Below are 13487 nucleotides of genomic sequence, written 5' to 3'. Positions count from 1 at the left end.
TCCATGTAATAGCTATTGAGACCCCAACTGCTCCTCCAAAGGCAGCCGGTTTTCTTCTGGAGAACCATTTATCCTAACTATTGGCTTCGGTGGTTTGGTTAGGGCAAACTGTCCCTCTTCAGAGGCGAGACCATGGATTAGCCCCAAACTTGCAGTCATGAAACTGGTCCTGGAGAAGACAGGGGACAAAGTATTCACAATGAGTCAGCTCCAGGATGGTTTATTCAAATATGTAACGGAAAGTGAACGTAAGCCTGGAGCCACTGGCAGCCATGACAAGCCTTCCTCTCTTCATTTGGAAAGGCTGCCTGATACCCTGGAGTATAACTTATCTGAAATGTACAGAGAACCGCTCAGCTGACAGCATGTGAGCAGCTGGCTCGTGTTCCTAAAATGCACCTGGGACATTTAGTTTTACAATTTCACAAAGGAGGAGGAGGAGAAAAGGGAAAAGAAAGACTAAATCATTTTAACTCAGTGTGACCTTGGTGATACGTCACTCGCAGATAACAATCTTGTCATAGTTTCTGACCTGTAAATGTTAGGTTATAAACGGCCACACAGCCTCAGAACCACGAGAGGTCTGACAGACACCCTGAGGCCACCCTGAGCGAAGGACTATATACTGGTGCCCAGGCACAGCCTTCCCGCCATCCATACCATGGCATCAGACAACGACTGTCACTGTCTCAGAGCATCCAGAGCAACACACCCACCAGCCTAACGCCACCAGGATATGTCAATCTACAACACATGGAGCAAAAAATGCCCTAGCCATGACTGGACCAAATTCCATACCCACAGAATCCTAAGATGATAAGATGTTTCTTGTTTTAAGCTATTAAATTTGGGGACATTTACTATGCAACAAAGGAAAAGACAGGAGCAGGTCTTCCTAACTGCACTAAATTGGGCAGTGATTGATATACTTTTTGGTGGGAATAGAAGCTCAGGGAAACAGAAGTCATTTGGCACATGTACAGCTAAGACCCTGAGAGGGACCTGCCTGGGTGAGGAGCCCCAAGGCTTAAGCATTATTAGTGTCATCATAAATCTCCCTGAGAAACTGAGACTCAGAGGGGTTGAGGGAAGTCCTCAGAATAAGGGGTACTCAGAAGGGCTTTCCAAGCAGAGGGACTTCTGGGTACAAAAATGGGTAGTGGGCCATGTGTTGGGTGAGTCTGAGGAGCTTGGAGTGTTTGGGGTGCAGAGGCCCAGGGACAAGGAGGGAGGAGAGAAGAGCAGCTGGTGTGAAAGGATCAGAGTAAGTACAGGGCAGAGGGTTGAACGGGAGTTTGCATGCACATGAGGAGCCCCCCAGTAAGTCCAGGGAGGGCTGCCCAGGGTCCTCCCAGAAGGGTGGCCTCCATAGGGTACAAAGCGTCAGGAGAATGATTGTAAGAGGCCATTTCTCTTGGCATGAACAGAAATAGTGAGAGGTGGTACCTCCACATCTACCCCACACCCATAGCCTCCGATAGAATATTTCTCTAGGGAGTCTCGGCCTCTTCCTCCTCCCAGCCCCTGCTTCAGTCCAGCCCCGAGTTGACTTTCTCTACCTTCCCACCCCCAGATAATCTGCAAGTCTTTCAAACTGTATGTCGAACAACAAACATTTCCTCTCACCATCCAATCTTGCCTCTGCTTGAGGGGCTCATACCACTAACTGCCCTTCCCTGCCCACACACCTGGGAATCCTCCAGGTAGCGTCCCCCCCCCACACACACACCTCAAGCTGGGACCAGACGTGAAAGCTGTCCCTCAGCAGCCATCTTCCTACTCCCATGGAGCATTTTTTAGCACTATCAGTTTTCATGTCTTCTCCTCAGACAGTTTGTCCATTCTCCAGAGAATCTACCAAACGCACATGCCTCTCCCTCTCTGCCGCCCACAGCTCTCTGCCCCTTGCTCTAAAAGCCACATCCTCGGACTCCTCAGGCAGAGACTCACTGGTTCTCTATTATTCGACCTCTGTTTAGTCTCTATAGACCCTCTGCCTAGTCCTGAGTCATTCACCAACTTCTAACCAGGTTACACTGCTGCCTATGATGCCGTATCCAGGTTTATCTCCCCTTAGAGCTGGTTCCAGAATCACCCACTCTGGTGTGCCCATGGTCCCGGTGGATCTGGGCAAAGTGTCTTCCATAATACAGGACACTCAGGACTTTCTAAGTGCAGCTTTCTCCTGTCGTCCAGTCCTTCTGAGGAGCTGGTTTTCTTTTAAAATTGACAATACCCACACCAAAGGATATGAGAATCATAATAGTAAACACCCAGTGAGCAAGCACCAAGCTAAGAGCTTTTTACACATTATTTACTCCTCACAGTGCCCAGCGAAACAGACTATACCATTCTCACCACTTAATAGAGGTGGCAGCCAGGTTAAGCACCTGGCCTCTCTTGCCTCCCTGGGGCAGCCTCCCTGAGGCCTTTCAGCAGAGTGAAGTGACTCTCCTCATGGTTTCAGTTACAACTGTAGCTTCATCACCAACCGATGGTCTCAGACATACACTTTGTAAACTCGGTCCTGTAACTGGATCTAGCACACAGCTAGAGTGCATACTTTGTATGGGTGTTGAATAACTCCAGCCCGTGGTAGACCATGGATGCCAGCTCTTGACACCTTCTCAGCTGCCTGGGGCAAACATTAGGCACTGAGTAGTGAGCGGTAGTGGAGGAGGAAGAAGATGAGAATTTTAAAACTGCTATTTCCCAGAAGCTGTCTCCCCACCAGCCTGAGCTAGCCGCAGTGGCAGGGGTCTGAGTCTTCCTAGTGCCCAGGCCAGAGCCGGTTCCAACTGGCTTCCTGAGAATTTGCGAATAGACGTGGACAACCGAAATCCGGAAAGAGAGTCCAACGCGCTTTCTCCTATGTTGGTGCTGGCTTCGATGACGTCTCAAACAGGGCCTAGGGACCCACGGCCTGGTGCGTCCCAGCTGCAGACACTAGAAAGAGCAGAGATGCCTGGTCACTGGCTTGCCCTAGCCGCCCATTCCTCTGCCAGGAGACACCCCAGTGGGAGTAACCTAGGCTCTGAACTGGGTTCCTCCAGGCCTTTCATCATGAGTCTCGATATCGCTCTTCCAGACTGCGCAGTAGGTTGAGTTGTGGGTCAGGGACACAACCACCTTAGCAGGACTTTGCCAGGCTGTGATTGACTGCTCTGGGTTTCAGGACCGGGCCTGAGCCACTAAAATGAGCCACATCAGGGAGTTTTCAGTACCCACTGCTCGGATTCCCTCTGCTAGCGACCCATTCCTGAGCTCTAACTGGGTGCTGGCGGGCCCAACTTAGGGAAACCGCTACCTGTGTCTTCCGAACAAGCCTCGAAAGGATGTTCCTGCATCCCCACCTCCACCGTGTGCCAGCAAAGCCAGCTGTGTGCAAAGATCTAAGAGAAAAGCAGACCCACGGGGATCGTGGAGGGGAGATCCTGACACTAGTCTTCATGACATGTTTCCTCCTTCGTAAAATAGGGCATTAGGGCGAACTTCACTGAGGGTGAACTAAAAATAACCATCTCGAAACTCTCGAGGCCCAATTATTCTTGGGAATGAACTGGAGCTTCCCTGCTTGAATTTGACCTAAACTCCGGCAGCAATCCAGGCGCTTCAGGGGACCTAGTGTAGGTCGCTCCTGAAACCCAGGGAGCCTGCAGATCTTAGCTTCTCCTTCCCGGCTGCCCTGCGGTCCCGGCAGAAACCTGGGGTGGCGGTGGGAGCTGCCGGGCTGAGAGCACCAGGCCTGGAGGCCTTGGGAAAGCTGGAGTGGGAGAGGATGTAAGGCTTGAGCGGACAGCGCCGGCCGCGTGCTGGGAGCTCCTGCGCACTCAGTTCCTCGGTCCTCTATTTTCCTAACTTCCCCCTTTCACGTAACCCCTCCACCTTCGTTCGTTCTCCGGACTCATCCCTTTCTTGCCCGCATCTTTCTTCTCTCACCCCCCCCTCCTTCCATCTCATCGTCACCCTCACACTTTATAACCAAACAGCCAAACCCCCTTTCCAATTAAAGTGGAATTAGGCAACTCAATCAAATTAGTTCCCTATTAAAGCCCTTCTTTATTAAACCGTTTTCTTGTCCTGCTATTAAGTTTCACCGCCTGGCGGAACTCGAGCCTGCCCCAGAAGTTTACCTTGGGATGTCTCCGGGCCCAGTCTAAGGGAGGGGGCACCCTATTTCCTGGAGTGGAGGAGTGACCCTGCGGGAGAGCAGGAGGGAGGGATGTGGAGGTCGAAGATGGGGCAGCTACTTCACAAAAGGGGTGCTCGGTGGCCCTGCCCGAAGGGGCGTCCTCGCTTCCACTCAGAGTACACGCCTCGGGAGAAAGTGGCATCCCACGCTTCCCAATAACTCCCAGGCCGCAGGTCCTGGCAGGAGAAGTGTCGAAGGCCGCCTCCAAGCCGCGGCGTCCAGCGCCCTGGCCTCCAAAGCCAAAGCCAAGAGTGCCGGGAAGAGCCCGAGGCCGGGCCAGAACCTGCGGGGTGGGGAGGTGGGGAACAGAGGCGCAGCCCGCGGTGCGGACACCCGCGGGGGACGATCCCGAGGCTCGGCCTTTGGTGCGGACACCTGCGGAGGAAGAGCCCCAGGCTCTGCGTGCGTGCGGGGCGAGAACCTGTGCCTGGCCAGGCGACTCGGGGCCTGGGCGCGAGGTCAGCACGCTCATCCTGCCCTCGCGGAGCCTCTTCCGAAGTTTCCAGACGCGACCCCACCCCCGCGCCTGTCCCAGGGGCCACCCGCAGCTTCCTGTCTGGGTCCCTCCAGGGTCCTGGCACAGGCGCGATCCGCAGCTCCCGGGCACCTCAGCCCCAGTGGGAAATTAAAAGCTTTTCTTCCCAGCCGCCAGAGGAGCGAATGGGATTCGAGCGTTGCTTTATTTAGAAAATAACATTTATTTCTAGCTCATACCTATGCAAAGGAAAGCACAAAGTGAGCAGTTCTCCGCAGCGTCGCTGGCTGCCGAGTCCCGGAGCTTCCGGCTCTGTCACCCGACGCTCAGTCGTGCTCCAGCTTGTGCTGGCCCGCTCCGGAGACCAGCTGCAGGCCAGGGGCAGGGGGCGGGCAGGGTTCCTCCCCAGCTTACAGTAGATCTCATCTATAAAACCCCATACGTACAATGCGCGAATAGTCTAATTTTCCCAGTTTGTCCTTTTTTTTGTTTGTTTTGCTTTGATTTTGAATGTTTTTCACGTTAATACCGAGGTCACCTACAGATTACAATTAATAACTTAGAATTCCATTTTATAACATTATACACTGGCTTGTATATATATATGTATAGCTTATATATAGATTTATACATATATAAAAACTCACACTGCACCAAGGAAACCCATGCTTATCGGCATAAGCAACAAAGAGAGCGACAAATACCGCAACGAGGAAAGTGCACCTTAGAACGTTTCCTTTTTTTTTTTTTTTATACAATTGATATCGATATATATATGTGTGCCCCAAAGACTCGACTCAGTGGCAAGAGATGTATACATCCTAAATTTATATTTGTTAGAGCGGATTTTTTTTTTTTTTTTTTTTTATGAAAGGGGAGTGGGGACTGGAGGACACACACGAGAGGCTGATTTGTCCTGCCATCCACCTTGAGCGCGGGCTGGCAAGGCGAGCGGAGCAGAGGGAGCAGCAGGGGCAGGCGCGGCCGCAGCCGGCCTCGGGATTCTTAGACATCCCCGGCCTTTGGGGCACAGGGGGAGCGGGCCTGGGGGGAGGTGGCCCGAGGCTGGACGAGCACCCCGACCACCAGGCCCCTCTGAGAACACCTGCGCGGTTAGCCGAGGTGCTCCCACCCACCCCTCAAAACAAATCCCCAAGGCCAACTCTGAGCGGAGGGCGCGGGGCAGGGCGAGGAGGGGCGGGGGGGCTGGGCAGCAGGCTGGGTCAGTGTTTGGGGGCCGCCGGGCTGCGGGGGGGCCCCGTGTCCTACTGCTTCTCGGGGGTGCCATTGACCATGGGCCCGTACAGCCCGCTCCCGTAGCCCGGCTCCTTGTGCACCGCGGCGGCGGCGGCGGCCGAGCGGTCGCGCATGAGGTCGCTGAAGGCGTAGTCCATGGGCGGCCGGAAGCCGAGCGTGGGCACCAGGCCGGCGGTGGAGTAGGGCGCCATGAAGGCCAGGCCGCGGCTGTGGGCCGCCGCCGCCGAGTAGGCCAGGCGCAGCGGGCTCAGGCCGAGCGGCGCGCCCAGCGGGTAGGCGCCCGCTTCCGCGCCGAAGTGGCTGGCGTTGGGCTGCAGCGGCGAGAAGGCGGAGCGGCTGCCGAGCGAGCCCAGCGCGCCCGGCGTCATGGCCCCGGCCAGCAAGGGTCTGTGGTGCGGGGGCGCGGCCGGCCCGGTCTGCAGGGGAGCGGGCAGCCCGGGACCCCCGGCGGCCGCGGCGTCCACGCGCCCGGGCCACGCGTCGTCCACCGCGACGGCCGCGCTCACCGTGGCCTTCTCCAGCGGCGCGCCGGGGCCCAGGCCGGCCGCCAGGCCTCCGCGGTGGTGGTTCAGCACCTGCTCGATGGCCTGCACCACGTCGCCGCCGCAGCCCTGCAGCACCAGCTCCAGGACGCCTCTCCGGTGGCCCGGGAAGACGCGCGTCAAGATGTCCAGCGGCGTCCGCTGCCGCGGCCCGGGGCCGCCGCTCAGCCCCGGAGTCGGTGCGGCCTCCGCCTCTTCTTTGTCAGCCTCCGAACCCGATTCGGAACCCAGGGGGCTGGAGGAGCCAGGGCTGTCCTCCTCGCCGCCACCGCCCGGGCCCGCGCTCCCGGGACAGCTGCCGCCTGCCTCCTTGGAGGCCCGGGCCAGAGGCGACCCTGAAAAGGATTCGCCGTCTCCGTTCTCCGAGCCTGAACCCGGCCGCACCTCTGGGGACGAGGTCCCGGGACCCGAGTCTGCGCCGTCGGGCGACAAGGGCTTCACTGGCTGTGGCTGCGGACTGTCGGGGCGGCCGGCCTGAAGCAGCGTCTTGGGAAACAGATCGAACTTCTGCAACTTGGCCTCTGAGGGAAAAACGGAGATGTGAGGGGAGGTTAAGAACATTGGACCCACCACACTTAGGCCTGTTGAATGCAAGTTTCCTCCCGTTCTCAGCTTCCAAACTATTCTTTGACTGAGCTCCAGAGCCGCAGTTTTATTTTTATAACCCCCGCCTCTCTCCTTCTACTCCCTCTCTCTGTTCCTAGGCTTTTTCTGTACCCAGAACCCCAATCTTACCTGGCACCCTGAAAATAATGTTCAGTGCACCTTTCCCATACCTGTGCCCCAACACCTCCACTCTCTTCCCATTTCCTAGAGAAGTGGCCTTCAAACCAGAGCAAACAGAACCTCTACCTATACCTCACAGTGTGTGGACGACACTACTCCACTCAGGTTGCCAAAGCCAACCCTACCTTAGGTATCACAGCTTGGAAGAGAAGGCGCCTTGGGGGCCTAGGTCTTAAGCCTCTCTGCAGATAAAATAAGTTATATCCTATTCCTAGTCCACATATTTCAAAATTAAGACCTAAGAATTTCCCTTCCAATCTGAGAGCCGAACCCATTCCTGAACCTAATTGTCTTCCTCACAGAAAAACCTTCTAGAGTTCAGAAAGTGGTGGGTTTATGCTGGGAGCAGATAGAAGCATGGGAAAGGGGTCCAGGAAAAAGGAAAACGTGCCAACCATGAGAAAACCGGCATGCATGCGTTGGGGGAAAGAAGCCAGGACCAAGGGAACGCAGCGAATGTTTATCCAAAAAGCCTTAGGAACCAGAGGAGAGGAATCTTGCTGGGCAGTGAAAGAGGGGCGTCGCCAGAATTTAGGGAAGCAATGCGGATTAGAAGGATTGCAGAGGGTCCTTTCAGAAGAGTTGGGAAGGAAAGCATGGGGTGGCCTGTGAGAAGCTCAGAGCAGAACAGATCTGCAGCTTCCGGCTGCTGGGGGAGGAGACCCAGCAAAAAGAGTTGGGCAGTAACTAAGGACCTGCCCCCTGAGCAAGCATAAAGCTCAAGTGTTGCCTTGGGGTCTGAGGTGAGGGAGAGGAATAAAGTGTAAAAGCTACAGATAGGGCAGCCAGTTTATGGGTGGGTGTAGAAGCTGAGTGCCTGGTGAGCTACAGTAAGTAGCCCCAACTTCGGGGGAAGGGAGCTAAACTCTGGTCACCAAGGAAACAATCCACTCGGCCGTGCGCACCAGAGCTGGGTCCCGGGCTCCTCCTTCCAGACCCATCCCCCCACCCCCACCCCGGCCCGACCCCGCTCTCACCTGCGCCCCCTGCGCCCCCTGCACTCCCCGCGGGCGCTCCAGCTCCGGGCCCCCCGCCGTCGGTGGCGCACACGGAGCCAAAGACTTCATAGGCGGGCCGCGGTGGGATGATGCCGTTGGCGGCGGCCAGCGCCAGGCCCTCGGCAGTGCCGTACAGCAGCTGCAGCTCGCGCGCCTCGTTCTCCTCCTGCGCCTGCTGCCTGCGCAACGCCACCTGGGCAGCCATGACGCGCTGGCGCTCGGCGATGAGCGTGCACTTGGCGCACAGGCAGTCCTTCCAGCGGCAGTAGCGCTTGTGGCCCTTGAGCGCCGACACCACGCCGTGGTTGCGGCAGCGCGCGCACTTGGGGGTCCGCGGGTACTTCTCCGCGGCCCTCAACAGCAGGGGAGGCGCCCGCAGCAAGCCCCCGGCCACGCTCACCGGTAGCGAGGCTGCGGCCGCCGCCGCCGCGGCCACCGACGCCACTGATGCCACGGGAGGTCCCGTCGCTGTGGCCGCTGCTGTCGCCGCGCCCGGCACGCTGGGTAGCTCCGAGCGCAGCTCCATGGCTGGACCTGGCGTGGGAAAAGTGGGGAGACCCGAGTGAGGACAGTACAATGAGCCAGACTCAAGCGCGGCCTGCAGAAACCCAAATTTAGGAAAACTTTGGTTGTCCAAGTTTGGTTAATAGCTGGCAAGTTGCGGGGAAGGTGTATTCGGAACCTCCTTGTAAACACGACGACTCCTTCTCCCCACCAACAAACCCCCCCCCCGCTCCCCTCACTGATGCTCTTATATTCGATTTACACGCCAGGTGGAAGAATTCGTTTGAATCAGTAGTTCCTCCAAGGGGGAAAAAGACGACAAAGTTTGGAAGTCATTGGTTCAGTTGAATGTAAGGAGGACTTGAAAAGAAAATATTATGTCCAACGCTTAGGTTAATTGGGGTGAGACGAGAAAGGAGAAATGTGTGCCTGAAGGGGACTCAGATGACAGAGAAAACGTGGGACCAACAAGCTGGTATCAAAGGCAAAGCAAAAAGACACGGAGAAAAGAAAACATTCGGTTTTGGTGGAAGGATGGATAAAGAGTGGAGAGAAATGTGGAGGTGAGGTGCAGGGTTGAGCAGCTGGGTTGGGGTCTTGTTTGTTGCCTTTAATGTGGGAGCAGCGGAATTCTAGCAAAAAGAACTGAAGAACTTCTTCCTATTAAAAGTGGAGTGAGAATCGAAAGACAGATTTGGAGGCAAAGTTCGGTTTATGGCTCCGGGACCCATTTAAAAAAAAAAAAAAAATGAGTTGGGACATGCTGTGGTTTGTGCCTCTAAAGGAAAGGAGGAAAAACCGAGTTTAGAAGAGATGAGGGGCATTAAAGAGAAAACCCATCAGGGGGGAAAAAAACTTTCTTTGGACAAGCCATCTAGCTCAAAGATTAGTTTGAATAGCAAGGAAAACATCCCGAAAGAGCTGACACGGGTGACCCGGACCCAGGTCCACGGAGAGCGGCAGTGATAAACAGGAAAAACTGTACTGCGAAAGGTAGGGTGGGGACGGGGCGAGACCTGTGGCGTGGCGTTTAGACAGTTAGTCTGGAGTAGTCCAGGAGGAAGGAAGGCACAGCTTCCAAAAGTTAGACTTTGCAGGACCTCCTTTTCCCTCAACCCCTCCTCCCCAACCCCCACCCCTCCCCAGTTTAGGGACCCAGTCCTTAGACACGCCCTCCTCATTCTGGGACCCCTGGGGACCCCGCTGCAGCGCAGGTTCCAGAGTTTTGGTCTTCAGGCTGGGGTTCTGGAACGTGCAGTCCCCAGCAGGCCTCAGCCAGGCCAGGGAGTCGCCTCCGAAACTGACCCCGAAGGGACAAGCGAGTCCGTCCCACCTGCGCCGCAGCTGCACAAGGCCCAGCAGGCCCAGCTCCGGGCTTCCGCTGCGGCCTTCACTCCCCGCCACCCCGCCGGGGCTCCCGAGCCGGGGACCCGCTCCTGGGGACCCGCTCCGCCTGAGAATCGCGGAGCTCGGTGTGCCCGGGGCCTCTGCCCGCAGACCCTCAGGCATGCAGTCCCTAAGGCCCCTGGGGCCTAGGCCTCGCCCTCGGGGGCCGCCGGTCCGGTGGCCTCCCCTGCTCTGCGGCCGGCCCTCCACTACCTGCCTCGGGCTCCGGGCTCCTCCTCCGCCGGAGCTGCACGCACCGCCCAGCTCCGCTCGCGCCGCCGCTCTCTCGGCCTCTTCCCTTTGCCCCCGGCCCCTTATCTGACCACGTCACCCTCCTTCAGCCACCATGTCCGAACTTCCGGACCCCCCCCGCCCCTCGGAACACAGCAGTCCAACACTCCGGAGGGGACTCGGGACCGGGGACCCGTCCGGGGGCCAGCTGGTTGGAACCCGCGTCCCCTCGGTGCGCTCCGGACGCTGCGCTCTATCCGGGCCTGGTAGCCCGGCGCTGCCAGCTCTCAATGAGCCGCTCGCCCGCTCTATTGTTGCTCCTCAGGGCTCCATTAGACAGAATTGGACAACAATGTGGCGCCTGCCATTGGCCAGGGGAGGCAGTCGGCGCTCTGATTGGCCGGGCCCGCGCCCGGGGAGCCCCTCATTCTACAGTGTCCGAAAGATTCGAAACTCGGAACGCTCCGCTGAGTGCCTGCGGGAAGGGAGGGGGCGCCAGGGAAGGAGTGCGCGAGGAGGAGCGTTGCAAATGTCGTGACAAGAAGTTTCCGTGCGCCCGAGAGCGTGTGAATTGCTCCTAATTACCGTGTCCGGTGCGCCTCTCCGCGTAGACGTGTGTAACCCCTCTACTTCTGGGGCGCCGGCTCCGCTGCGCCACTCTGCCTTGGCCGGGGGCGCTTGGCAAGGCCGAGCTTCCCCAGTGGCCCTGGAGGCCTGGGGCGGGACGGGGGCAGGTGACAATTCAATTACCGCTGTCGGAGTGGGAGTGGAACCCCGGTGCCGGGGTGGGGGAGGGAGGGCGTTCACCGCAGACTTGCCAAGATGGTTTTGCTGGCTTTCCTTCTGACGGTGTCGAGTGTGCTCCCAAGTCCGACGTGCTCCGAGGTGGTTGAGAGCTGTTTTGCTCCCCTCCCCCTCCCCCTGCCACCTTTAATGCTTAGTTCCTTCGTTTTGCAAAGTCCTGACACCACGGGCTGCACGGAGGGTAAGTGTGATTTGTAAGGAGGGGCGTTTGTAAGCGAGGAACGCAGAGGAGGAACGAGGGTCCGTGCGCCTCAGCCTCTCCTCTCCCCGCGCCCCAGCCCTGTCCCTTGGCCCCCTGTGCCCTTGCCTTTCTTCGTTTCTCCGCATCTCGCTCCCCTTTTTTGTGGTGGTAGTGGTGGGATTCTTTTTTTCGATATTTGAAATTAACGAAGTTTACTTGTAAATTGTTTTAAACGAAAGTAAAAGGCAGCCTTTGCGCCTCCCCAGGTTCTCTCGGACGCAGGATGCACCGGCCAGTCGGTCGCGCCACTAGACCACAAGGCTGCGCAGGGGGCGGGGGCCTTGGACCAACTTTGACTTGGCCTTCTGCGACCTGTGCTGACGTCACGGCCCCAGGACCCGTTCGGTCAGCGGAGGAGGTAACAGGTTCGAATTTTGTATCCTTTCATAGTTACCCCCTTTCGGGACAGACGTCGAAGTCCTTGGGCGGGGTCGCCCTCGGATTCTCTAGCTCGGACTCTTCTCCTGCCTTTGCGGCTAACATTCTGTTACTCTCATTTTTTTTTTTTTCTACTTTTCTCTCTTCTTCAGAGTAAAGAAAATTCGTTTAAATGAAAAGCGAGGCCATCTCATTTCCTCTCCACCCCCTACCGTGCGTTTGGGCATTGCTTTTTAGAAGCCCCTGGGCCTCGGAAGTCGGGTCTACGCCGACGCAGACGCACACACCTGTTAGGCGCACGGAGCCTGCCTGGGTCCGCAGCCCCTCCTGCCAGGCGGACCGGCAGCTGGGGCAGGAGGAAGGCGAGATCCACAGGATCCCATAGCAGAACCACGCGCCTGCGAGGGTCGGGATGCGCCCTGTCCAAGAAGCCAACGGAGGATCCGACCCGAGGAGACGTGACGGGGCGATGAACCTCAGAATCTGGCGGACAACTTCCAGAAAGTTTGCCAGGCCAGTCTCAGGGGAGCTGGGGCCCCGAATCGTAGAGAATAGCAACCTGGTTGCGCGGCTACGGAGAAAGTTCCTTCTCTGCCGCCGGAGAAAAGCTTTGGTAGGGAGTGAAGAGTCTGGAGATGATGCAGGTGGAGTGAGGGTGCGGTGCGGTGAAGCCCTCCGCATTAGGCGATCACCCCCCCCCCCACACACACACACATACACACAGTTTCCCGGGGTCAGATGGCAGAGTAACTATCTATGCCTGAGTGCGGGCCTGTTGGAGGGAGGGGCGGGAATGCTCCACGCTCTGCGGAATTCCACGCACCCGCCTGCTTCTAGAGCTTTTTTTGTTTTTGTCGCGGGGGGGGGGCAGCTTTGCAGACTTTTTTTTTAACCCCCAAACGAAGTAACCTACCCAGATATGCTTAGTTTTCTGGGAAGCGGTGGCCTAAATACCTTTCCTCGCGCTTGAGGCCAGAATCCTGCACTTAGACGAACTCATCAGAGCCAACGGTTTCAGGAACCCGAGCTCTGGCGTGGACCTAGATCGAACCTTCTTTTCTTAAGAGCAGGAGGTATCACACCCTGGAACCCAGCCCAGGCCAAACTACAGGATGTCTCCCCCTTTTCTGGTGCTCTAAGTTGGTGTCTCCACAGGTCTGAGACGCTCTCTTTTCACAAGCTGAGGTTGGTGGTGTTCACGTAAAGAATGTAATGGAGGGAAGCAGAAAAAACCCGTTCTGGGCTGAGATAACTGAGCCCACCCCGTAGGATGCCTCTGCCCAGCTTCCCAGGTCACTCATCTGTTAGCACCTGCTGATATGAGCAGCTGCCCAGAAGAGACTGGAAGTGAAAGCCCACCTGAGCCGCTAGCCTCAGGGAGAGCATGCCCAGGTTGAGGCAACAGGATGAGCCCCCAACCACCACCACCACCACCACCACCACCACCACCACCACCACCACCACCACCACCACCACCACCACCACTCCCCCCACCACACTAACACAACTCATTGCAGGTTTGGACACACCTTCATGTACACATGAAGTGGACGCCCACGGGGGGCGCGCTCACTTCTGACGTGGCCCTCTCACCCAAGGGACCCTTTCAAAAAGTTTGGCCTCACAGTATGCTCTCATAAGCACGTTTGCCTGCAGGCACAACCACTTGGTGAGTGATCTCAAACTCAGATGC

General features: G+C 57.2%; 1 protein-coding gene across 1 annotated transcript; it reads right to left on the bottom strand.

The window, feature by feature from the left end:
• Positions 1–5476: 5476 nt before the first annotated feature.
• On the bottom strand, positions 5477–9004 carry Dmrta2 (DMRT like family A2). Its single transcript, XM_037202812.1, has 2 exons — positions 8219–9004; positions 5477–6985 (listed from the first exon to the last, which is right to left on the bottom strand). Exons 1-2 carry the CDS (start codon positions 8774–8776, stop codon positions 5933–5935), a joined length of 1611 nt encoding a protein of 536 aa, XP_037058707.1. The 5' UTR covers positions 8777–9004; the 3' UTR covers positions 5477–5932.
• Positions 9005–13487: the final 4483 nt, after the last annotated feature.

This window comes from Peromyscus leucopus, chromosome 2, assembly GCF_004664715.2.
Source record: "Peromyscus leucopus breed LL Stock chromosome 2, UCI_PerLeu_2.1, whole genome shotgun sequence".
Taxonomy (NCBI): domain Eukaryota; kingdom Metazoa; phylum Chordata; class Mammalia; order Rodentia; family Cricetidae; genus Peromyscus; species Peromyscus leucopus.
The sequence above is the reverse complement of the archived record's forward strand: the minus strand, read 5'-3'. Positions and strand labels throughout refer to the sequence as shown.